The sequence below is a fragment of the Trichoplusia ni genome, chromosome 3, assembly GCF_003590095.1.
Source record: "Trichoplusia ni isolate ovarian cell line Hi5 chromosome 3, tn1, whole genome shotgun sequence".
Classification (NCBI taxonomy): Eukaryota; Metazoa; Arthropoda; class Insecta; order Lepidoptera; family Noctuidae; genus Trichoplusia; species Trichoplusia ni.
This window is the reverse complement of record NC_039480.1, coordinates 18,865,080-18,892,961: the sequence shown is the minus strand read 5'-3', so window position 1 is coordinate 18,892,961 and position 27,882 is coordinate 18,865,080. Positions and strand designations below refer to the sequence as shown.

The 27,882-nt window shown below is 35.9% G+C and overlaps 2 protein-coding genes across 2 annotated transcripts; one reads left to right on the top strand and one right to left on the bottom strand.

Moving 5' to 3' along the window:
* Nucleotides 1-625: 625 nt before the first annotated feature.
* LOC113492282 lies at nt 626-3,155 on the bottom strand. Its single transcript, XM_026869722.1, has 3 exons — nt 3,016-3,155; nt 1,467-1,578; nt 626-919 (listed from the first exon to the last, which is right to left on the bottom strand). Exons 1-3 carry the CDS (start codon nt 3,142-3,144, stop codon nt 759-761), a joined length of 402 nt encoding a protein of 133 aa, XP_026725523.1. The 5' UTR covers nt 3,145-3,155; the 3' UTR covers nt 626-758.
* A 1,739-nt stretch (nt 3,156-4,894) lies between these two features.
* LOC113492260 (major facilitator superfamily domain-containing protein 6-like) lies at nt 4,895-26,898 on the top strand. Its single transcript, XM_026869688.1, has 10 exons — nt 4,895-5,009; nt 19,688-19,833; nt 21,014-21,629; nt 21,929-22,113; nt 22,617-22,753; nt 23,758-23,873; nt 24,123-24,241; nt 24,603-24,729; nt 25,508-25,657; nt 26,257-26,898. The coding sequence occupies exons 1-10, from the start codon at nt 4,946-4,948 to the stop codon at nt 26,376-26,378; spliced, it is 1,782 nt and encodes a 593-aa protein (XP_026725489.1). The 5' UTR covers nt 4,895-4,945; the 3' UTR covers nt 26,379-26,898.
* The last annotated feature ends 984 nt before the right edge of the window (nt 26,899-27,882 follow it).

The window sequence follows — 27,882 nt, the reverse complement described above, 5'->3', positions numbered from 1 at the left end:
ATAGTTATTTTTATGCCAAAAATTTTTGGCTGTTGTTTGCCAGCGACAACGGATATATACATTCTGAGAAAATTAAAACTGTCTACTCTGCCTAATAGGGTTCAGGGTTTTACCTATGGGCCATAAATAAACTCCTCAAAATCATTTTATGAAATTAAGTAGGCCACAAAATAGACCTTTAACCAACAAGTCTACATTCGACAGCACTACGAATAAAAATCAAAACATCTGCAGATTTTAAAACATAATAGAAAAAACTTTAAATCAAGATAAAATTGCTTCATACGGACCTAAACGAGAAATATACACCGTGTTTTTTAGTCGTCTTACAAAAGCAGCCCAGTTCATGTATCCAATGACTAGAACACGTTCATGATAAAAACAAATAGGTATTTATGAGATTTGAATAAATTTAAAATGCAATTTTTATTCACTATTATGATGCAATTCGTAGTTTTTAGAAACACAGCTCTGTTGCGAGCGCGGTCCGAGCATTGTAACAATGGTGAGGGGCGCGGGCGGCGGCGTTTTATCATTTTTAAGAGTATGTTTCAGATTTCTCTTGTTTAATTTTTCTTCGTACCTAATATCTTAGTTGATGATAAAAATAATAATCGCGCCTAGGGGTATTTTACGTCGGATACATGAACAGGGCTGCTTTTGTAAGACGACTAAAAATCACCGTGTATATATCTACTTTAATAAGTACGGCTTATAAAACCAGTCACACTAACTAAATCGTTACACTAAACTACATTTTAACCACAAAAATATGAAGAAGATTTGAGGAAATTCTGCTTACCATCCAGATCATCATCCTCTCCATCGGAGCCCACGTTCTTCAGCACCACCAGTTTCTTACCCTCGCTGGAACTGCCTTCCGCTTCTTCTAGAATCGACTCGTCTAGGTATTCTTCATCTAGAATTAGTTTAGGGGTGTTTAAAGTGGGTTGCATCGTGCATGTGACTTGAATGTTCGTAACATCCCCACAGCAGAATAATTAATTCCTATCTGCAGGAGTTAATAACTATTGCCGTAAACAAAGGTCTATTTTCTCCAGCATGAAAAGATGACCTTCAAAAGTGCTACTCAATAGCTTTATTTGACTTTGAGGAGCTCGTGGCTAAGCTATAACCGCATGAGTTAATCGATCACAGGTTAAGCTACGCTTGACGCAGTTGGTCCGTAGATGGGTGACCATCTTTGTCATAACGAGTTCCTCCGTGTTTCGGAAGGCACGTTAAATTGTGGGCCCTGGCTGTTATTCCTACATCTTAGACAGTCGTTATAGGTAGTCAGAAGCTAAAAGTCTGACAACCTGTCTAACCAAGGGGTATCGTGTTGCCTAGGTAAAGTGGTTTGAGGAGGTCAGATAAGCAGTCGCTTCTTGTAAAACACTGGCTCCAAGCGCTATAGTGAGAATTAAACTGGAAGTCGACACCAACATATTTCAAAAAAGCCTCACCTTTGACATGTTGTAACATGGACAGACTTTTGGTAGTCTGCCCTTTGAATGCGAGAGCCTTCTCCAAATGTTCCACGCAGTCCGAACAAATGTATTTCAGATGATTTGGTACCTTAAAATGAGAGGCAGGTCAGTTTATTTTGCTATTTCCACGGAATAGGCAAGGTGTGATCTAGTAACACAGACCACGATCACCAAAGACGTGTTAAAAAAGCGTTTTTTTTTCTACTATATATGGGGTATTTATTACTCGCTTAGTAAAACTGCACAACTGGAACAGTCAAGGGTTAAGCTACGCTAGATACGGTCGGTACGTGGATAAGTGACTATCCGGAAGGCACTTTGAATTGTGGATCGCGGCTGTTATTTACACATCTTGACAGTCGTTGCGGGTATGAGCTAGAGTCTGACTACCAGTCTAACTAAAGGGTATCGTGCTGCCCAGGTAAGTGGGTTGAGGAGATACAGGACAGACAGGAAGTCTCGTAGCTTCATGTATATCGGTACTTAGCTGCCTCTAGTTAGACTGAAAGCCGACCCTAACATATGAAAAAGATAGGTACTTTAAGAAAGGTAAACAATCTTTGTACCTTTACGGTATAAAAACATTATGATAATAAAACGCGACTAAAACGAATTTAAAACAACAATAAACATTACCACTGACATTTATCAGTTGTTTATTTATTTAATATGTGTTTGTATAAAAAGACACCAAGGATTCTCTACTACAAAATCTGTAACCATTTTTAAGTACCTAAATATGGCGTTTAGAAAGTAAAGTGACTTAAAGTGAGGCTTTTGCAAACAGAAAAAGCATATTTCAATGTGTACAGCGCCATCTGTGTTTTACAACTGTAACTTATTTTCAGACGTGATCGGCCCTTATAAGTGTAACAACGATGTCCGAGATTTTTTTGTGTTCAGAAATGGATATTTTTTTTGATGAATTAACGTTTTTTTTAATAAATTCGGCTTATTATTAGTTCGATAACGTTTTGTATGGGTCTACCTTGTTTGGGAATTGTCATTATTCAGTAAATTTATTTAATTCCTTTATGTATTTATGTATTTTGCCTGGAGGGGATGTATATTAAGACATTTTCTTTGCAAAATTGATAGAAAAGGTTCACTGTAGGCGATTCAGAATTCAATATTAATTTGGTGTCGTCACGATCTTTTCCTTTATTGACTGTCAATATTTTATTTTAAATTCATCACTATTATGAAAATATCAGTCAAAAAACTGCTAGTCTCATTAAAAATAAACCTAATGCGTAAAACTAAAAGTCTAATTTTATTACTAGTACATAAACATTTTTATGAATGACGCCAGAAAATTATCAATCAATATTGAAATTCTAAGAAAATACCAAATTACCTACGACTCATACAAATATTGTAAATGTCGGAAATTCTGCGGTTTATAATGATAAATAGGACTAATCTACAAAATACAGCAACTTGTGAAGAAGGTTGTATAAAAATACATTTATTACTCTTTAAATATAATCTAATTAATAAGGAAAAAAGCATTAAAATATATAACCTTTAAATCAAAACAGGTTTCAAACATTTTCGCATAAGTTTCCGTGTTTTCCGCGTACAAAGCAAATAGGTCGCATAAATCGTTGGTGTTCATGCAACTGATGCAACCTACAAACTCCTCGTCCTCCATTTTATTGTGTATATTTTTTATATATTTACAAAAGGAGGCCAGCCCATGATAAATTCGAATGCAAATGAACATTGAAAAAATAATTGAATATCGCGCGCTTTAGGGCTTGGTTGTACTAGTTTTGTAATCAATCGATTTCCGTTAAAATTAGTTTGTAAGAATAATAAAAAAAAAGTTAGATAGAAAAATTGCTACCTTCTTAAAAATTCGTTGTATTTTACTGTATCCATAATAATATAATATTCAAAATACGAGCCTTGGTACAAATTTTATAAACATTATGATGTTTATATTTAAAAAAAAACTGCACATGAAATAATAATGTAGCGCGAACTGTAGTCCGTTATCGAAATATACCTTATTTACCAACATGCTCATAATTACGTGCATAAAGATTTTTCTCTAATGGTTTTATGTTGTGGGTACGGTACTAAAATTCTACATAAACGATGTATCTTTGTAAAAAAATTGCAATTGTGGATCGATCGATCCTCGATTCCAACTAAGATTGGACATCACTTTCGAAGGTCATGTTCCATATTCGCATCATTGAATTTGTAGCATGATAGAACATAGAACAAAGAAATGTACTGAAAACAAGAGACAGCAATAGGAACAAAAATAGAAAAATACGAGATAGCAATAGAAAGTTTGAAACGATGTATCTTAAGCATAAATTTAATATTGCCAACTTAAGAATTTTTCCATTGAAATACGGAAAATATCGTACAAGTATCCTGTCGACTTAACGAATTGAGAATGATGCTTTTAAATAACATAAAAGGACTTTTTTATCATCAAAGCTTTCGGCAATATGAAAAAATGTATTAAAAAATATCCTACGCAAAACAAAAAAAACCTCTTCACATAGGGAAATAAAGACTACCGCTATTTACCTTCATGAATTAAAATTAAATATTAAATTGGGATTTATTTACAATTTTACAAGTTAAAAAACAAAAAAATATTAAATTAAAGCATCAAAAAATTCATCGGCGTCGCTGCCGGCTGGAGTGTGCCCAAAAGGCTGGCAGCATTGCCACGTTGAATGGCAATGCTAATCCTCTGAGCGAGGTAAAAGCCAGCCTTTGGGTCACGAGAAGTGTCAACGAGACGCTTTGCTAGCTCTTTAAAAAGCGTTTTGGCGATCGGGCCCCACGGCCCAAAAGTTTCAACCCCAAACGGCTCAAAGAAGTAACTAAAAAATAAATAAAGTTACAATAGCTCTTCCTATTAAGAAAACCTGTTTCGTTACAGAATATTGAGAAAGTCTGCATAAACATTTCATTTTCTTTATAACTTTATAAACAGAAAGGCTTTTTAAAGAACAGATGACTACTTATCATTTGAAAAATACCACTCGTTACTCAAAGTTGAACAAAATAATAAAGGAAATTTACAATCATGAACTGACAACACTGCTCGGAGGAAAACAAACAAATGTCAGTTTTATTATGACATCGAGCTATCTGATAGTTCTAGTCAGACATATAAACAATCAAGTTTACGTCGCGACTTTACGCGATAAATTACCGATTTATTAATACAATGTATGTCTACATTCGTCGCGTCATCAATTATGGCTAAGATTGTAAAAGTGCTAAGAATTAAATCATAATTAGTGAAGTTACTAGTCAGAGAAAGTTGTTGCAAGTGCCAAACCTGTACTGTGAGAAATAAAAAAATAAGTAGACTAGAAAACGAGTTATGATAATGTAAAAAAAATCTGCCGCTGAAAAATTGAAGTCATACTTTTATAATTACAATTATAATTAATAATATTTTTATATAATCAAGAAAGATGAAATTTAAAATAGACAAAGGACTTCTGCCAATAAAGGCTCACTTTTTCTTCTTCTTTGCTGGTAAGTAAAAAAAAAAACATAGATAATATAATCTAATAACGATTGTTTACTTTGTCTCTGATTGATCTAATTAATCTAATTATGTTTTTCAAGACTTATGTATTTACCTAAATTTAATTAATTATGACAGTATGTGCTCAAAATTGAGAAAGAGCAATAATTTAAACACATTATCTTCATCAAACTGCCACATGGAATTGGGGTCAAAGTTTTATAAGTGTTTTATTGACCTCCCGCAGGAATTAATAACACTCTTTGTACATTTTAAATACTAATGCACTTTATTAAAATTCCTGTACTATCTTATCTTTAAATAAATAATGTTTTAAGTTATTACTGTAGGATAGTCTATTTTTATCAATGTCATGATATAAATAACAACTTTGTTATAATTTTATGAATGGATATTCTTTTTTACAAAATGGAGGATTTTTTTCTTTACATTCTTCTGCTAAATAAACTTTACTCATATTCTTAATCAACCATGTCCATTAATATTAATTTAAAATTTCCACAAATTATACATTAGGTTTAATTATATATAATTATTTGCAAAGATTACAAATTAAACACAATGATCAAGGTCAATTTGTGTCTAATATTATTTTCCACACTTTTATTCTTATATAATAAATAAAAACCTTTGCTAGCAAAACTTAGTTATGCATCACACACAATTAAAATATTACTAGTATTATCACTAGCTCAGTAATTTATATAAAACCTTTTTTTAACATAAATTAAATTGTAATGTGATAGTATAGACAACAAAATTAAAAAAAGTATTTAATATCACAATTTTAATTAACTTACTAGAATAACACACAAACTATTTATAGCTATTTTAATTTAAAAACTATGCTATACCTATCTGCTAACATAATATAATTAAAGTAACTGAATTTCCCACTGCTGGGCAAAAGTGGGCAAATGTGGAAGAATAGCTGTAGGGAGTATATTACCAATTGTGTCTTTCACTTGCTACCATGACAAATTAAAAACGAATCCAGGTCATCCGCATGTGTCTGCGTCTCTGACATAAATTTTTGTTTTAGCCAACCATTGAAATATTTTATTAATATGAATTGTCAGATAAACTAAGAAATAGGTATGCATTATGCTGATTGGTTGCACTGTGCACAGTAAGAATTGAAATAACGTTATATCTATGGGAAGCCATTTTTTACAATAACTAGATCCATTTTTACAATAGTTATTGTATGGTCTATGTATTTTTATAAACATAATTTTTCTATTTAAACATAATTTAAATAATATTATTTTTTTTACAACAAAACATTTAATACAACAAGCTGCAAATAAAAACTACTGAAACAAAATACGTAGATGATTTTCTTATGGAACCAAATGACAGCTATCTCACGTTAATCTAAAAAAGATTAAAAATAGTCGTATTGTCCAGACCGAAGATCAAAAGAACTTATAATAAATAAAGACGAATTAAGAACGTACTCTTTCGCAAGCCGAGAGCGGCACGACAATTAAAAAAAAACTACTCCCGCCGCAAAGGAATTTAATCCATGGGGATAGGACCCTAAGAAAACGGTAACCATATATATTGAACAGTTTGCCTGTGGACATCAAGAATGAAACTAATAAAAATAAATTTAAAAAGTTATTAAAAAACTACCTTTTAGATAATATAATTACATAATTACCTTTACAAACTACATATATTATAAATACCTATATATAACTATAGATAATATAAATACATGAATACCTATATATACAAACCTGATTACTTAGATTATATTGTACTAACATTTTTGCGTTATTATATGAGACTCAACCAGAGTCCACAGTCAAACTGTTCAAAACAGTTATGTGGACCAATGTACTAACATAAGTTTTATATTTTCTGTATTATATAATAATTACAAATAAATAATAATAATGTTTGGGGTCTCACAAACATACAAGTCACAAGCACAAAGACACCCAGACTCAGGACAAGCATTCGTGGATCACACTAATGCTTGTCCTACGCGGGGATCGAACTAACACGTCGCGCAGTGGGTTTGGCGTGGTGACCTCAACCACTCGGCTATCCGTGTAGTCAGAATGTGAACTTGTATACGCCTTGTGTTCAGCTATTATTTCTCTCTCTCATTCATCTCGTTACAAATTGTCAAGTGATCTGGAGTACAGTGTTATTTCCTGACGCGTCAATCTAACCAGCATATACCATGGGAACGGATAAATGCTTCTAGAATTGTTCAATTTAAGGTAATTACCGGAACCAATGACTTGAGCTGAGGGAATTTAAACTTCTTTTCTGACGCATTGATGTTCGGCCATCTTTGTCATAACGAGTTCCTCCGTGTTTCGGAAGGCACGTTAAATTGTGGGTTCCGGCTGTTATTCATATATCTTTGACAGTCGTAACAGGTAGTCAGAAACTTGAAAGTTTCACAACCAGTCTAACTAAAGGGTATCGTGTTGCCAAGGTAACTGGGTTGAGGAAGTCAGATAGACAGTCGCTCCTTGTAAAACACTGGTATTTAGCTGCATCCATTTAGACTGGAAGCCGACTCCGGGCAACCGCGTCAATCGTAGCATAACATGTGATCGATTCACTCATGCAGTTATAATTTAGCCACGGGCTCCGAATTCCTAAAGAATTCCGTATACAAAACATTTTACATATGCACATTAAATAATACCTAGTCCTAATGAAATCCTTAACAGGACTGTCAACGCTTGTCAAAACATTTAAGATGGGGCGCTGAGCCATCCATCACTCACCGCGCGCAGGCCCGGGCGTCACATTCCCTGGGAAAATGATGTTCATGACCTTACAGGCCCCTGTTGATATATCCTTCCATTATGTAATATAATTCGCTGCCCCGCCACGGGAGACCCCAATGACTCATAATAGTATCTAATAGTACTATCTAACCTAACCTTGTGGTTCAATGTTCGCTTATTTTACGGTAACGGTATGACAGCGTTGCTGGGGAGTTTGATGCGCCGTTTCTTCTCTCACAGCCAAAGCATTAGGAAGCGGTGAAGGGTGGGCGAAACTGGGTGCTGTCCAATGTTATCTGAACTTCAAAAAGTTCTACTTAGGAGCCTAATTTGAATAAAATGTGAATTTTCAAAGTTTAAGTTATTTTCTTAGTTTTTGACTGCACGGATAGCCGAGTAGTTGAGGTCACCACGACAAACCCACTGAGCGACGTGGCGCGGGATCGATCTCCGTGTAAGACAAGCATTTGTGTGATCCACGAATGCTTGTTCTGAGTCTGGGTGTTTTTGTGCACGTGATTTGTATGTTTGTGAATGTCTCCCGCGACACAAGGATTAAATCCTTACTGCGGGAGTCGTTTTTTTTTTAAGGAAAAAGAATACACCTCTTGCGAAATATCTTTTAAGTCCTGAATCATATCATATTTGTATTTATAATTTCTCATAACTACTCCAAGTGGTTTGCCACATGAAACAGGTTTGAGAATTTATCACCGCGTAGCTCAATGATTTCAGATTCCAATATTTTGGGATCCAGGTTTCCTCACGATGTTTTCCTTCACCGTTTGTCAGTGGTGTCTTGGAATAATTAAAAAAGTACCTATAACTTTTAAAAACGTATACTAGTACTTTGCCTGTTATTCCTACATCTTTGACAGTCGTTACAGGTAGTCAGAAGCTTGAAATGTCTGACAATCAGTCTAACCAAGGAGTATCGTGTTGCCCAGGTAACTGGGTGGAGGAGGTTAGATAGGCTGTCGCTCCTTGTAAAACACTGGTACTTAGCTGAAACCGGTTAGACTGGAAGCTGACCTCAACATAGTTGGGAAAAGGCTAGGCCAATGTACTTTGCATGCATTGAGATCAGATCCTCGTGAATACAAATCGATTTAAAGTCGAAACATAACAATTTTATATCAAACGTGGTTACAGTTATTATCAAAGTTGCTATTTAGATAATGATATAAAGCAATAATTGTTGTCTTATCAGCTAAGACAATCATTTAGGTCGTAATTACAGCATAACAATTATCTGTATAATAAAACAAATGAGTTTACGGATAAGACAATCCGAAAATACACTTGAAAGTCGTTAGTGATAATAAACTTATACAAATACGTATAATAAAGAGGTTTCCTATACCAAAAGAGGCCGGTGCCTAGCACTGGGATGTATATACGCTGGCATTATATAAATTATATAAGCAATTCCAGGAGGAGCAATGATGGGCATGTGTATCAGGCTAACTTATTGCCTATGCATATCAGAATTATCAGAAAATTATATATTAAAACAGTTGCTGGAATTAGACCTGCAACTGTGTGCATAATAATTCAATCTTTGAAACCCTAGTTCACATAAATACTTAGACCTTTGTTTAGTCCTAGCTACCGCATTAGGTTAAGTAACCTGTAATGGTAGATTAGTGTGATAATTAAATAAATAAATAAATTCAAATAATAATATAATATTATAATTATTTGACGACCTCCGTGGTCGAGTGGCGTACGCACCGGTTTCAAGGTGTCGCTAGCTCTGAGGTCCCGGGTTCGATCCCCGGTCGGGTCAATGTAAAAATTCACATTTGTACATTGTCTCGGGTCTGGGTGTTTGTGGTACCTTCGTTGTATCTGAATTCCATAACACAAGTGCTTTAGCAACTTACTTTGGGTTCATTTAAAAAAAAAAAAAAAAAAGAACAATTATAATATTTATAGGTAAAGTCCCTAAAAATATCATTCACGTTGCTAAAATCTTAAACATTTTTACGTAGGCATAGGGAATTTCCAAATTCCGGTCCTGAATGTCCTTGCCGATGTGCATTTAAACTAAATATGTATTGAGTGTCTTGCGTCAACGTTTTCCTCAAGAAACACTTATAAGATGTGATCATTTCTAAGATTTTCCTGTTAAAATGATATCTTAAATAATTAATATATATGTAACTATACCATACATCCCTACTAATATTATAAATGTGAAAGTATCTCTGTCCGTCTAAACCTTTGAACTCATTTTAATGAAATTTGGTACAGAGAAAGAACATAGGATAGTTTTTATCCCGGACTTTAGAAGAGTTTTCTTGGAAACGCGATATAACCGACCTCGATGCGGGCGAAAAGCTAATATACTATAATTTAAAAGTAGTAATTTATATTAATACTAGCTGACCCAGCAAACGTTGTTTTGCCTAATAAATTATTTCTAGTTGTATGTATTGCTTAATGCCACATTGTAACCAAAAAATTTCGTCCAAAAAATATGTTTTTTTTCAGTTTGACACGTATGAAAAATAGATGTTAATCGATTCTCAGACCTACTAAATACGCATACAAAATTTGGTAAAAATCGGTTAAGCCCTTTCGGAGGAGTACGGTAACTAACATCGGGAATTATATATTAGAAGACATGTATGTTTGCCGGTTCCATCAGGAGTATAATACTTAAATGATTTTCTGGAAAGGTAATTATTTCATTTAAAAAATCTAGTATGTAAATGTATATATTAGTTTTCATTGTTAATACATGTCTAGTCCGTCGAAGTCGTAAGCAAATCAAAAGTCATTTATTTAATTTGGCTACTAAATAGCTCTTGAAGGTCGAGATACATTATACATCACCCAGATTCGCCCACTCTATAATATCTTAAACGCTTTTGCTTCGGGAGAAAATTCAGCGCAGAAAACTCCCCGCTTTTTCCGGACACACTTTTTTTATTAGATAATCTTCTAATATATAAAATTCCCGTGTCACGATGTTAGTTACCGTACTCTTCCGAAACGGTTCGACCGATTCTTATGAAATTTTGTATACATAGTTGCTTACACTAAAAAAAAAATATATTTTTTGGACATAACTTTTTGTTTTTAGTTTTTTATAATGTGGCATTAAAAAATACATGCAACTAGAAATAATTAATTAGGCAAAACAACGTTTGCTGGGTCAGCTAGTAATAATATATAAGTGTGTAGTTACCATGCCATTTAATCAAAAACCTAGTTGAATGCAGTCTGATAAAAGTGTGATGAAAGCCAAGGTTTCAGCTACCATTATGCCAAATTTCATCGAAATCGGTAAAGCCGTTTGAGCGTTTAGACATAACAAACATACACATGCCACACTCTCACATGTAGTCGCATTTCCCCCGCGTTTTTTTTTTATACACTCACTTTCGTGTTTGTTTGTTTTTCTTTTCCGTTGGTTTTTCACAACTCAATTTTGAGGCGCTTCCCGATAAGATAGCAGGCTGAAATTTTCAGGATAGCTTCGAAACGTGTGTTTTTAGATTTTTCAAATCTATTAATTTCAGTTAGTGTAATAGTTTACATATTTTTTTTAGATTCTATGTAAGCTGCCCGCCTTTACAAGCATGGTCGACACTCGCTGTCAATAATTCCCTGTATTTGTCCAAAGACTTGTTTCATAAATACTGTTTTTTCTTTCCTCATACAAGGTTATTAAACTTAGCTTAATCGTGACGTCATCTATGCATAAAACCTGCTTTTTATTTACATATTTATTCAGCTGCATCCACAGGAGCTCGAGGCTAAACAACAACTGCACAAGTTGATTGATGAGCAGGTTAAGCTACGCTTGATACGGTCGGTCCGTTGATGGGTGACCATCTATGATGTAGCGAGTTCCTCCGTGTTTTAGAAGGCACGTTAAATTGTGAGTCTCGGCTGTTATTTACACATCTTTGACAGTCGTTACGGGTAGTCGGAAACTGGAAAGTCTGACAACCAGTCTAATCAAGGGGTATCGTGTTACCCAGGTAACTGGGTTGAGGAGGTCAGATAGGCAGTCGCTCCTTGTCAAACACTGGTACTTACGTATACCCCCGTGGGGGGGGGGGCGGCAAATACCCTAGAACCGTTGTGCACATTTTACATAAACAACACAAATGTTTTATATAGTTTTTGAGCCCCAAACAAAACAACACAAATACATACATACAAAACTAGCCTATCTGTTCAAGTTTAATTACAATCGGTTTTGTAGTTTTGGCGTAAAAGCGATACAGACAGACGGAAAAAGATACTTTCGCATTTATAATATTAGTATGGATTAACATGCCAGTTAGCCCGCGAGAGTCAAATCGCGTAAAGCCGGTTTTACGTCACCTTTTTACTATTCGGTTATCCTTGCGTATTATATACAGCTTACGAGTCATCTATATTCTATATCTATACTTACTAATATATAAAGCTAAAGAGTTTGTTTGTTCGTTTGAACGCGCTAATCTCAGAAACTACTGGTCCAAATTAAAAAAAATAGTTTTGTGTTGAATAGACCATTCATCGAGGAAGGTTTTAGGCTATATACCATCTCGCTGCGACTAATAAGAGAGAAGATACAATGGAAAATGTGGATAAAACTGTTAAAATTATGCATCTTCGAGGGCTTCCGTTCTATAATCCCTAACTTATATCTTCTAACCACGCGGATGAAGTCGCGGGCAACAGCTAGTTCATAATATAATATCACGAGTTCATAATAATGTTTACAATTGTAATACGCAGTTGATTTAATCTCTATCATTGTAAAAGCCATTTTATTCTCAGTTTAATTCCTTACGATGACAGATTAACGTCATTAAAAAGATTTAAGTCATCAAAGATGAGGATAATGCTTGACTTTATCCTACTAATATTATAAACCCGAAAGTTTGTATGTATGGATGTTTGTTCCTCTTTCACACAAAAACCACTGAACGGATCAAATCAAATCAAATTCATTTATTTGCTAAATACAGCTACTTGTGCAAATACACAGATGGTAAAAAAATAATAATTGTGAAACACTGTATTTGACCATTGCAATGGTGTGCAAATGTTCTATTGAAGTAACTTAAAATTACATGTTATTATTAATCACACATTATGGATTATTAACTGCACATTATTACTAATTAAATATTTTTATCAATTACACATTACTATTAATTACACCTATAGCATTACACATTATTAAAATTAGCTAGTGACTTATTGTTATTCAGTGCATATTATTACTGATTTAGTGACATAAAATATTAAAGTTACAACCAGTAAGAAATGTGTACTAAATACTTGTAAAATATTATAATTTACCATTTAGGTATTTATCATTAAGGTATTTAGACGAAACTTGGTATACAGATAGTTTATAACCAGGATTAACACATAGGATAGTTTTAGTCAACACTTTATGTTCCTGTCTGATCATTTTCGGTTTTTAGCGGACGGGCACGCGGTTAACAGCTAGTATATCTATAATCCATTTGTTTAAGTTTTTCCCCTTTTTGCAATCCTATATTCCATTTTTTAAGGTAATGGCAATTTGCTGATAGTTTTAGTAATTTCTACCGGGTCGATTTGTTAAGGTACTTGAAGGTAAAATATCTTGATGGGTCTTGTTGTCTTAAAACGTACTTAAAAAAAATATATTCTCAATTCGTTTGTATTTTTTTATGTTTGTAACCTCAGAACTTCTGCCTGAATGAACCGATTTTGTTGATTAATTTTTTCAATTAATGGGAAATAGTCATTTAGTCCCATTTTTTCATTTAATGGGAAATAGCTGTCATTTGGTCCCATAAAAATGCCAGATAGTTTTTATGTAAAGTCGTATGTTGTCTAAAAAAATATTCCGCTGGCCGTCCATGTCTGTTCTCCCATAGAATAGGGGTGGATGGCCACTAGTAGATACCCCATCACATTTCAGATTCAAGTTCTCAACGAGGCCTCTGCACGTTGGACCTGTGTCCCCGTGCACGCCTTTAAAAAGGACTGGGTCTCTTCCCATGAAGTTATTCCGTGAATCAAAACAGAATTATATTATTATTTATACATTAATGCACTCTTATCAACAACTCATATTTTCTATGTAGCCAGTATTTAATGTATTAATTTAAATACAATATTAACTAAAAGATAAAATGTTTTCTTAGTTTAAGATGGCATTGTTATGTTTTATAACAGTAATTATGATGATTATCAGATTAAGACGATGTAATTTGCACGTCTCGTCAATTTTTAAAGTTACGTCGCTAAGAAAGCAATATAATTTTGTCACGTTATGACAGTTAAAAAGTATAAAAAAATCCGTCAATCTTGGATACGAAATTGTGTTTGTAAAATTTCTACTTGTCTCAATAATTTGATACTAGCTGTTGCCAGCATTCCCACCCGCTAAAAATTAAAATAATATACCAAGGGAGCATAAACGCTCTGTTTACCAAGTTATCTGTTTCCTTTCCTTACATATTTAACTCTATATCTCAATCGTCGCCCCATGCCCCATTTCACAAACATTCAAGTCACATGCACAAGACATCCAGACTCAGGACAAGCATTCGTGGATCACACAAACGCTTGTCTTACGAGAATAAAACTTGCTACACTTCGCGAAGTGGGTTTGGCGTTAACTCATAGCTATCCATGTCAAATTCTGACAAATGTTTGCCCTACTTCCGGTAATCTTTGTTTATGTGACACCTACGCGACATCATTGGCCTAGCCTTTTCCCAACTATGTTGGGGTCGGCAACCAGTCCAACCGGTTTCAGCTAAGTACCAGTGTTTTATAAGGAGCGACTGCCTATCTGACCTCCTCAACCCCGTTACCTGGGCAACACGATACCCCTTGGTTAGACTGGCTGTCAGACTTTTTCAAGCTTCTGACTACCTGTAACGACTGTCAAAGATGTAGGAATAACAGCCGGGACCCACAATTTAACGTGCCTTCCGAGACACGGAGGAACTCGTTATGACAAAGATGGTCACCCATCTACGGACCAACCGCGTCAAGCATAGCTTAACCTGTGATCGAATCACTTATGCGGTTATAGCTTAGCCACGACACCTACGCGACAGAACGATTAAATTACAAAGTGTGGGAGTTTTTTTGAACACGTAATAAGTAGTTTAATGATTAGTACTTTTCTATGAATATTTTATAAACATTTATCGGGAATTCTCACTAAGTTGAACACTTGTTTTGAAAGCATGTCTTTCTTGTTTCACAGGACCTATATGTTTCAACGTAATATAGGGTGGGAGAGAGTGAGATGTATTGCTCTGTCACACTTACACTATAATAATATTTGTTGTTAAAGCGGCAGTCGGAATAAACCATCTTGTTTTTAACATTTTACAACTTTCACACAACGCCATCTAAGCCAAGCTTGTATTATGAGTTCTATACGGCCAATAAACATACTTATATATTTAAAATACATACAAATTATAGATAAATTACACTCAGACACTGTACAACATATCATGCTCATCACAAAATCATTTGTTCTGGGTGGGAATCGAACCCACGACCTCCGGTATAGCAGTCAGGGTCACTAGCCACTAGACCAACGGGCCCGTCAAATATTACTTTTAAGACGTCGCGGTCGGTCTTCTATTAGCAGGTTATTTTTTACTTACATAACCGGTTTTTTTTTTCAGTAGTTTGGGTCCACATATATCAAGGTTGATAATGAGTCCCTAAAAATGTACACGACCCTTAGAACAAAGCCGAAAAAAGTCAGGTAGAATTGTTCGTTTATTTTCTTATTTTTTTTTGTTTCTAACTGCGTATTTTGCCCTCGTCTTTAAGCACTCACTATTTTGTTTGTTTGTCGTTCCGTTTGGATTTTTGCAACTCAATTTTGTGGCACTTCCCGATAAGCTAGGCTGAAATTTTCAATGTAGCTTCAAAACCGATAACAGTGCAACTTACAATTATAAAAACGGCTAAAATTTGAATGGAGTGACATTTAAAAACTTGGGGTTTTAGATATTCTAAATCTATTAATTTAAGTCATAACTAAACGCTCTTTGATAATCACTCAACCGGCAATTTATGGAATATTTTGGCTATATATCAAGGTTGATAATGAGTCCCTAATAATTTACACGACCCTTAAAACAAATCCGAAAAAATTCAGGTAGAAATGTCCTTTTATATTCTTGGAACCGTGTTTTTGTTTATAGCTGTATATTTCAAATGTTTTATTACTGAGACACTCTAAAACTTTTAAGAGTTTTTTGAATCTTTGTATTGTGAACAGCGGGTAAAGAGCCAACGTCTAAAAGACGTGGTAGACCCTCAGTTATTCAAATATGTATAAAAAATTCTCGTGTCACGGTGTACGAAATTGAACCTCCGAAACGACTCGACCGATTCTCATGAAATTATGTGTACATATTTGGTAGGTCTGAGAATCGGACAACATCTACTTTTCATACCCCTAAGTGATAAGGGTTGCTCACACTAAAATATATTTTATTTTTGGGATGAAATTGTTTGTTTTTGATTTTTTTTTAAATGTGGCATAAAAAATACATACAACAAGAAAAAAAAATCGGCAAAACAACGTTTGCTGGGACAGATAGTACATGTATAGAAATAATAACATAAATTACAACAAACACGTTTGTTTATCACGCTTATATTAGTCTTGAGGGACTAAACATTATACAAGGCGTCATCGCACTATCTATAAACTAACTCAATAGAAGACTCTGAATTGACTCTCAATGGCTGGAACATATTGCGGCGTGACAGACAAACGCCATGTGGAGGTGTGCTCCTAGCTGCAAGATCCCCTATTACACTACGACGGCGCAATGAGTTAGAAACAAAATACGGTGAGGACCTATGGGCGCATTTTTCTTATCAGGGACATAGTGTATATGTTTGTGTTGTTTATATAAAGCCAAGTGCCACTGACGAAGACTACATGAACCTTTTTATCAAAATTGAGAGTTTTATACATGATTTAAACAATGACATTATTATATTAGGTGATTTAAATTTAAACAGTGCTTCTTCAAACATAAAAAACTATTATTGTTATTTTTTGTCTTTCTGTAATCTGTCTGAGAAGAATGTCGTGGTGAATTCGTATGGAGGTGTGCTAGATGTTGTATTGATCCGGGAAGATGGCAAAATCACCTCGTCTAGTGTTACTGAAACTGAAGGTGTAGTACCCCCTGACGCATATCATCCAGCCCTGGACGTTACAATTAGTTTGATACACATTCGTCATTCTCATCTTTCGGAGCCCAGTAACATGAACCCGTATCGTGACTGGAACTTTCGTAAGTGTGATTTTGTACAACTTTTTTCTTTGTCAGCTGACTTATCATGGGACCGCGTTCTGGAATCTAAGGATGCTCAATCTGCCACTACCCTTTTCTATGACACATTATACAACATTTTTGATTCTTGCATTCCAAAAAAACACCGAAGCAAGGGTATGAATAGGCGCTATCCCGTTTGGTTTACTCGTGATATAATTATTGATATAAAATTAAAACTCAAACTTCATGCAGCTTGGAAGCGTAGTAAATCTTCAGAGGACTATTTAACGTTTTCAAATCTTAGATCAGCTTTAAGATTACGAGTTGCGGCGGCTCACACTTCATATTTACGCCAAATTGAAGGAAATATCAAATCCAATCCTCGGGAATTTTGGAAATACATTTCCAATCTTCGTTCCAAGGGCGGATATGAGCCTAATGTCATATTTAAGGGTGAATCAAGGTCTGGTGTAGCTGCAGCTGAAGCGTTTGCCACATTTTTCTCAAGCGTATTTTTAGATAACCCACCTCAACTAGATTCCGGCATCATCAATAATTCTGAAGTCACAAATAGCTCTCTAGTTAATATTCTTAAACTTTCCCCGAGCGACGTTATGTACGGAATCCGAAAATTAAAACCTAAGAGTTCTATAGGTCCCGATAATATACCCCCCTACTTAATTAAATATCTTGCGAAAGATCTAATCACTCCACTTACTCATATATATAATATTTCGCTTGAAAATGGTATATATCCCCATCAGTTTAAAGTTTCCCGAGTTTCCCCGATCCCTAAAAGTGGTAATAAAAGTAATGTCGAAGAATACCGCCCTATAGCAATTCTTCCCACTTTGTCCAAGGTTTTTGAGAACACCTTGCATAGAATAATTTTGGATCAAGTAGAAATCGTTCTGTCAAACGAACAACACGGGTTCAAACCCAAAAGATCAGTAGACACTAATCTGCTTACTCTTGTCGACTATATCTCGTCTAGCCTCGACCGTCGCTGTCAAGTCGACGTTTTATACTTTGATTATAAAAAGGCGTTCGACAGAGTAGATAATGATATTTTGCTTTCCAAACTAAGTTGTGCTGGATTTTCACCGAAACTTTTAAGATTCTTCGCCAATTACCTTCGTGATCGTCAGCAATTCGTGAAGTTGGGGATCTACGAATCAAACCCATACCACACTCGCTCTGGGGTAAGTCAGGGATCAGTTCTGGGACCTTTGCTTTTCCTATTAATGATAAACGACCTTCCCACAGTTCTCAAGCACGCTAGGTGCCTCCTGTATGCCGATGATTTAAAAATATTTATGGAAATAAAATCAAATGCTGATTGTTTAGCTCTCCAAGATGACATAAATGCTATATATAACTGGGGTCTATTAAACAAAATGGAGTTTAATTTCAGTAAATCTCGTGTAATGACTTTTGGTCGCATGCGATGCCCAATTTATGTTGATTATAAATTAGGCAAAAGCACAATCGAAAGAGTTATGGAAATAAAAGATTTGGGCGTCGCATTCGATCAAAAGCTTACCTTCCATGATCACATGGCATTAGTGGCTAAAGAATCTTTTCGTCGCCTTGGATTCGTACTTCGAAATACTCGTGATTTTCGTAGTCAACATGTTATTAAATTAATGTACAATACGCTTGTACGGAGTAAATTGGAGTCAAGTGCTGCCATTTGGAACCCATATGAGAGCAAGTACGTACTACTTATAGAAAAGGTGCAGAAGGCTTTCCTAAGATACCTGTACAAGCGTGTTCACGGTTATTACCCATATCTATATCCAACTCTCTTTTTACTGGGCACATTAGGTTACAACTCTCTTGAAGTACGGCGATTAATGCAACAACTGTTGATTGCATACAAAATCATTCATGGAGAAATTGTCGCGCCAGACATACACAATCAACTCCTTTGTATTTTTGCTCCCGATAATTACTGCCGCAATCGCAAACATCATCTGTTTGCAGTACCACAATGCAGGACCGTCAGCAGAGCTAGCTCCCCTATACCTCGTACCCTTAAACTACTAAACCAATTCCTGGATTTCAAACCAGAGTGTGACGTGTTTGCGAGTGGCCGAGGATTGTTTTTGTCGGAATGCTTGAGGTTCTGTGCGCGAGATGTATGAGTGCTGTGTACTAAAATTCTCATTATTATTGTTTTTTATTGTAAATTTGTGTTATCTGATTTTATTTTATTTTTTTTCTTGTATTTCCTTGTATCTTCAATTTATATTTAAATTTCGTATGTTGTACCGATTAGATATAAGTTACTGATGTTGATAAGTTATGTTTTATGTGTATATGAGTAGTGTAATTGGTTTTTACCGTTCTATTCTATTCAATAAATAAATAAATTACGCGTGACGTCACGATTGAGTATAAATTTTACCATATCGTTACGTCACAAGCCCCCTCTCCTAAACTTTAAAGCAGTTAATCTTTGTCAATTCTAGTTTTTCTGAAAAACGAAAAATACGTATCTCATACTTTTCAATTATCTAACTGAGGGACTAATGAGATTTTTTCTTTTTATACCCAGTTATCATCCCCATTGATTGGTAACTAACTGCTAAAGGATTAATGAGAGTTTTTTTTCTTTCACAGCACTAGGACCGATTCTGCCTCAGATCAATGTGTACGGACGTCAGCTAGGAGTGTCTCCAGCCGTCATGGGGCTTGTAACGGCTGTTCTGCCACTTCTTTGGGCAACTGCCAAGCCCCTGTTTGGCTATGTTGTTGATTTTTGGCCGGTAAGAAATTATTCATCATCATAATCATCATTCAGCCTTTATCCTCCCATTGCTGTCCATGACATGGGAACATAGGCCTCCCCTTTCGTGTCAATTTCTACGGTCCTGTGCTAGCCTCATCCAGACTCGACCCGAGACCTTTATTATGTCATCGACCCATCTTGCTCCCGGACGACCGACTTTTCTTTTGCCTTGTCTTGGCCAAGATTCTGTCACCGCCTTAGTCCACCTGCTGTCACTTCGTCTGGCCAAGTGGCCTGCCCAGCTCCACTTCAGAAATTGTTATTAGTTTGTGATAATTGCTTGTTATAGTGTCCAAATCCACTCACAAATCCTTCCCGGATTGTCGGACGACCTCCGTGGTCGAGTGGCGTACGCACCGGTTTCAAGGTGTCGCTAACTCTGAGGTCCCGGGTTCGATTCCCGGTCGGGTCAGTGCAAAAATTCACATTTTGATTGAGATACAACGAAGGTACCACAAACACCCATAGTGTTTGCCTTCATACAACGAAGGTACCACAAACACTATGGGTGTTTGTGGTACCTTCGTTGTATCTGAATTTCGCAACACAAGTGTTTTAGCAACTTACTTCGGGTTCAGAACAATGTATGTAATGTTGTCCGCATTTATTATTTATTTATTCCCCGATTGTCTATCCTGGGCTATGTAGAACCAGCTCAGCCGTTAAGCGTTAAGATTATCTTGCCACGGCTAACTGTCTCCCATTGTGTAGTGACTTTTGCCCAGCGGTCACTGTCCATGCGGATGACGTGACCCGCCCAATCTCATTTTAGCCTGACTGCCTTTGTGCCATGATTTTGAAATAGTAATGTATATTGAAATACTACACTTAAATAAATAAATTTAGACTTATTTTCGTGTGGCTCATTGCAAACAAAATCTGAACGCACGGATCCGAGTGGTAGGGTAGTCACTACGCCAAATTGTAAGCGACGTGTTGGTTCGATCCCCACGTAGCAAAAGCATTTGTGTGATCCACGAATGCTTGTCCTGAGTCTGGGTGTCTTTGGGCATGTGACTTGCATGTTTTTGTTGCCCCGATTATGTGTTAAATATGCTAGCCAAATTAATCCCATATTTTTCCATTTGTCATTAAATATACAAAATATTATTCTGATTTAATTCATAATTGATAACAATTTTCTTTTTCTCTTCCAGGCGCAAAGAAAACTAGTATTCATGCTTCTAATTATTGTAATGACAAGCTCGTACTGTGGCCTATGGTTTCTCCCGATGCCAGACCCTCAAGAAAGCAACGACACGAAGATTCTAGAATCCGTTTACAAATTGAACAACACTATATACCTAAAACAACGCCAAAACGACACAAACTTAGAAAAGTATAAATGTCACTGGAACTGCACTATTGCCGACCATTTTGAAGTTTACCTGTCAAGCACACCGTTCATAAACACTATATACATAGACAATGAAGTGTCAAATAAATCCTGTTCATTTTTATCTATGGATTTAAACGATTTCCAAAATGGCGACTACACTTGTATTCCGAAAGAAAATTGCGATTTGCTATGTTACGAGATCGATTTAGTTGAATCGAATCGGACTAAAAGAAGCATCGAGAAATCGACTATGGATAATGTTTTAGTCGATTTTAATAAGAATGATAGTCGGACTAAAGTTGTTGTGGTGGAGAATAGTGATAGTTTCTATATGACTGGTACTTTTTGGGCGTTCGTGATACTAATGTGTGTCGGTACGGTCGCGTTTAATGTGGCCAATTGTATAGGAGATGCTGTCTGTTTCGATGTGCTGGGTAAGTTATAATTTGAATGTTTTACAGAATGTATGTTTATCGTTCCCCATGGGACACACCCAACTTAAGTGTTTCGGTGGTTTTCGTTGGTAGACCCTGACTTACAGGAGTTGCAATGACGGGCATGTGTGGCAGGCTAGTTCAAAAAAAAAAATGAGTTAGTCAAAACCAAGGTGACAAAATTAAACATTACCAAATCAAAAGTTCCTTATTATGAAGTTAAAATAGTATTTCTCTCCCCTCTTTTCAAAATATCTATCTATTATAGTGACTAAATAAACTTATTTGCTATTTCTCAGGTCCCGACCGTGGGTCTAAGTATGGGGCCCAGCGTGCGTGGGGTACAGTGGGGTATGGTGCCACAGCTCTCCTGGGTGGCTGGCTCATAGACGTGGTCTCCGGGGAATACAAGGACTTCACACCAGCCTTCATCCTGGCATTGATAGCCACCGCCATAGATCTGTATAGCTGTAGGAAACTTACAGTGAGTTTTTCCCACGTTTTTATACACTCACTTTTCTTGTTTGTTTGTCGTTTCGGTTGGATTTTTGTAACACAATTTTGAGGTGCTTCCCGATAAGCTAGCAGGCTGAAATTTTCAGGGTAGCTTCAAAACCGATGGCAATGCAATTTGCAATTATAAAAACGGCTGTACCGATTTTGATGAAATTTGAATTTAGTGAGATCTTAAAATGCAATGGAGGAATTTCAACCGATTTTGAACATAAACTGGTCATGCCAATAGAATTCAGGTCACTGACCGAGAGTTCAAATCTCTCCATTATATTATGTTTTAACGTGGTGTGCAACGATGAATCGTAGGTTCGAGTCCTATCTTAGTACATAAAAAACGAGACTACATCTTGCCGTTTCGGAGGAGTTCAATTACACATCATGACACGAAAATATTATATATTAGATGCACAAAATTAACTTTTCAAAGATTTTTATTATAAAAATGTATAGTTTTCTTATTTTTTCTTTCAGCTACCATCGTTATCAAGTCCGGAGGACTCGGGCAAGGCTTTGAGGGACGTTTTGAAAATACCAAAAGTGATCGTTTTCATAATATTCGCCGTGGTAGCCGGCACCTTCGATAGTTTCATCATTTATTATATGTTTTGGTAAGTAATCCACTATAATATATACTAGCTGACCCAGCAAACGTTGTTTCGTCGAACATTTTTTTTTCTAGTTGTATGTATTTTTAACGCCACATTATAAAAAAATAAAAACAAAGAATTTAGTCCAAAAAATAAAAAATAAATTTTATTGTGGGCAACCCCTGTGCACTGAAGGGTATGAAAAATAGATGTTGTTCTATTCTCAGGCCTACCCAATATCTATACAAAATTTCATAAGAATCGGTCGAACCGTTTCGGAGGAGTACGGTAACTAACATCGTGACACGGGAATTTTATATATTAGATATCCTACTAATAATATTATAAAGGCGAAAGTTTGTGAGTGCGTATGTTTGTTACTTCTTCACGCCAAAACGCAGTGCCGTATTATCCATAAGGCACTTTAGGCCAGTGCCTAGGGGCCCACTATGACCAGGGGCCCCCCACCAAAGTCGGCATCAAAAAAAAGGTCGGTAATTTTTTTACTGAATGAAAATAACTTGAACACTTGTAAGTTGCCTCGAGGCCTCGGGGCCCCTGGGCCCCTAGAACCGGCCGATCTCTGAAACGGCTGAACCGATTTTAATGAAATTTGGAGTTGAAGAAGTTAGCTGACACCCTGGATTAACACATAGGCTACGATTTATTACGAGAAAATATCTTATTTTGTAACCGCGCGGACGAAGTCGCGGGTAGCAGCTAGCTTAAAATAATTTTAGCCCTCAGGCATGGTCAGGCAAAACGGCCTTCTTGATACAAAAGCTTTCGATTTTGATATTGAGTGTAAATAATTTAGGGTCCAATATACTTTAGTCTGAATAATGATTTTCGCGTTTTACTCCAATTTTTTCTCCACTAATTATAAATTAAATGTTTCCAAATTTTACTACTTTTGTTTGGACTAGTTTTTCAATTTGTGAACGAATTGCTTTCATAGGGATTATTTTAAAATTATATAAAACATTAAAATTGTACAGGGATTTTAAATAGTTCCATTTTTTTAGGTTTCTAGAAGAGCTGGCAGAACAAACTGGTCATACGGCTAAGATCAAACTTATTGAAGGCATCGTGATAGCAGCCGAGAGCTTCCTAGGAGAACTGGTGTTTTTCTCCTTCTCAGGTATGATAACACCAGCCTGTAACTGTCCCACTGCAGGCCTCTCATACAGAGAACGAGCATTGATCACCACGCTTGTGAGCTGCCCCACGGTGGGGCGCCATTACTGAAGCTGTTAATAACACCAGCCTGTAACTGTCCCACTGCAGGCCTCTTCCCTTTTCCATATTTATCCTAGCATAGATAAAAAAGAAATAATTCAATCATATTTCACTTCGTAAAACCATCTAACATATTTTTGACGTTCCGTAGGTAAAATTATAAAACGCCTCGGCTACGGGACCACGTTGACTGTGTCCTTATTGTTCTACGGACTGCGCATGGTCTGCATATCTCTTATAACGAACCCATGGCATCTTGTTGTGGTATCGGTAAGTTCGTCCTATATTTAAAAAACTGGTTTCTTATGTCAAATAATAACATTGATTTACACTTGACACGGACGGTCCATGGATGGGTGACCATCTATGTCATAACGAGCTTCTGCGTGTTTCGGAAGGCACGTTAAATTGTGGGTCCCGGCTGTTATTCATACATATTTGACAGTCGTCACAGGTAGTCAGAAGCTTGAAAATCTGACAACCAGTCTAACTAAGGGGTATCGTGTTGCCTAGGTAACTGGGTTGAGGAGGTCAGATAGGCAGTCGCTCCTTGTAAAACACTGGTACTTAGCTGAATCCGGTTAGACTGGAAGCAGACCCCAACATAGTATACCTATATATTGTTCCTCAGGCCCTGCTACAAGGCCCTACATACGCGTTATGCTACTCAACCATAGTGGGCTACGCGGCGGCGGTGGCGCCCGAGGGGTACTCCGCCACCGTTCAGGGAATCGTCGCCGGCATGGACGACGGCGTCGGTGAGTACAGCCCACTGCAGGGCAAAGATACTCGCGTGACTGTGGAATATATGACTTATTAACTTATTGACTTATCAATCTGTGTTAAATAGAGGGTTAGAAAATTAAGCTGAAATTAAGGTATCTAGTGTATCTCCGGCTGCTAATTTTTGATATGCTAATAAATGTCCCGTCGAAATCGGTCCAGCCATTTCAGATTAGCCGGAACAAATGACAGACAGACAAAATTTGAAAATGATGTGGATGTTTTGCTAACTGCAAAATAAATAAACTCATATGATAATGTTATATTTGTTCTGTATATTTACCGTATATAAATAAAAAACGATTACTTCAACATTATCGCTGTGATCGATTGTAATTGAGGGAGCACAACTCAAATGTATTTTTTGTTTGTAAATGTATTTTTGTGCATTCTTTGTTGGAGATCCTATAATATATAAATAAATTACAGACCTTTACCTCCGTGGTCGAGTGGCGTACGGACCGGTTTCAAGGTGTCGCCAGCTCTGAGGTCTCGGGTTCGATCCCCGGTCGGGTCAATGTAAATATTCAAATTTCTACATTGTCTCGGGTCTGGGTGTTTGTGGTACCTTCGTTGTATCTGAATTCCATAACACAAGTGCTTTCGCAACTTACTTTGGGTTCAGAACAATGTATGTGATGTTGTCCGCATTTAAAAAAAAATATATATATATTTATGAATAGTGTACCTATACCTAAATCACATGAATTTAATAAATCTAGTTTTTTGAGTTCTTGTTTTCCTGTTGTCCAGGTTTCGCCATAGGTTCCCTGGTGGGGGGTCAGCTGTACAGCTGGCTGGGCGGACGAGGATCCTTCAGGGTGATGGCAGTAGCGGCCATCTTGGGGTCCGGACTCCACGCTGTGCTGTTTGCAATGGTTTCGAGGAGTGATGAGCGGAAAGGTAATTAATATTGTTATGTATATCTAATATATTATAAAAAATTCTCCTGTCTCGGTGTACCGGTAAAACGGGTTGAATAGAGTTTTTTTTGAGGGTGGATAGAAATAGAGTTTTTTTTTTTAAATTTCCACGTTTAACAAGACAAAATATAAAGATCATACGAAAATTCTCAAGCATTTCATAAAGTAATCGTTGTTAAGCATTTTAATGTGACAAAATATTCATGCAACCCTCTAAAAACAGTATTTTCTATTCACCTCTTGAAACTATTCACCGTTTTACGGTACGTGATTTAACTAACTCCTCCGAAACGGCTCTACCGATTCTCTCTAGCAATTTTTGGTAGTCATTTTCAATTTATACCTACATAATTTTTCTTGATGTTTATGACTTTTGTTGTTTTTTTTATGTAAAGTTTGCTCTAAATTTAATTTGCCATCTTATTCAATTTAATATCTTTTCTTGATGATGGTGTTAAAATAAAAATCCATTCTAATTTTATTAATGCCTCTCAAAGCCTTTTAAAGTCCAGAAAGCTTAAGAACTTTATAAAATCATTATAAATGCATTATTCACCAAATATTTTTATTATTTTTCAGCTGAAAAATCAGCGCCAGAATCAATCCCCGAAGAAGGAGTCAAAATGCTTCAAGAGCACAGTAACGCCATCTATCAGGACACGGTCGTACCACTCAACAGTGAAACTAAGGACGACAGGTAATTGATAACAGATGGCGTTGTATTAAGCTTTAATTAAACAACGGCTGAATCGCGTAAATTATTTACATCTTTGTAATTGATATATTCTCTAACGGTGTATTTGTCTATTGGTGTAAGTCGTTTTAATTTTTATATACAGATTTTATATAATGTTAAAGTTTTGGTTCAGTAGAATTTTAAAGATAGATTAACTCATTTTACTGCTTATCATGGAAGCATTATGAAATGTCGTCAAATTAATAATAGGTCAGTTGTCTGACTATTCTTTAATTTAAATAGCTTTAAGACTTGCAATAATTGTGCCATTGTTGTAAAATTATTATTGAATTTATACTTTTTGTACAATCCTTGTAGACAAGTTACATTACTCCTCGCGCTAACGCTGACGAATCACTCAAATGTATTGAACTGACAAGTCAAAGTCATGTCACTTATTATTCCAGTATATTAGCCCCTCCGGCCTGTTGGTCTAGTGTTTAGTGACCCTGACTGCTATACCGGAGGTCGTGGGTTCGATTCCCTCCCAGGACAAATGTTTGTGTGATGAGCATGATCATTTGTTCTGTGTCTGGGTGTAATTTATCTATATTATGTATGTATTTAGAAATATATAAGTATGTTTATCAGTTGTCTAGTACTCATAATACAAGCTCTGACTTGTTTGAGACTAGATGGCGTTGACAATTGACAAATTGTATTAATTTATTATTTGACCATTGTCAGCGCTTTTAGGAATGTAACTTGTGTAAAGAAATTGACCAAAAGGAATTAACTATTAATCGTATGGTTGATGTACAACCTGGTGTCAGAGTTTAAACCGCCCGTAGACCTCTGACGTGACGCAACACACCCTTGAAAAAGACCATCTTTCTTATGTTTTTTCATCACTACATTTAGTTAGTGATAATTACTTTGTAATCTATACTTCTATACTAATATATAAAGCTGAAGAGTTTGTTTGTTTGTTTGAACGCGCTAATCTCAGGAACTACGGGTTCAAATTGAAAAAATATTTTTGTGTTGAATAGACCATTTATCGAGGAAGGCTTTAGGCTATAAACCATCACGCTGCGACTCATAGGAGCGAAGATACAATGGACAATGTGAAAAAAAAACAGGGCAGATATAAATCATAACTTATATCTTCTACCCATGGGGACGAAGTCGCGGGCAACAGCTAGTACGATCATAAATAAGAAAAGAATAGGTGCTTGAATTATTTTATTTTGTGTAAAATGATCAGGAATTAATTATTTAAAGTACATATGTAGTTGATGTAAATAGCTAACTTGATTCAAATTCATAAAAGAATGTAACGAAAGCAATAATGTTTAAATAAATTATAGGACTATTATTAAAAATAATGAACTGATTATGTTTTCGAGTAAATTGTATATTTTCGTTTTGATTATTTTGTCGTTTTCTAATATTTTGAAGCGATCAAAGTTTCTTTTAATAATAAGGTGTTTATAAGTCTGTGAAACTGAAAATTGACACCAGCATAG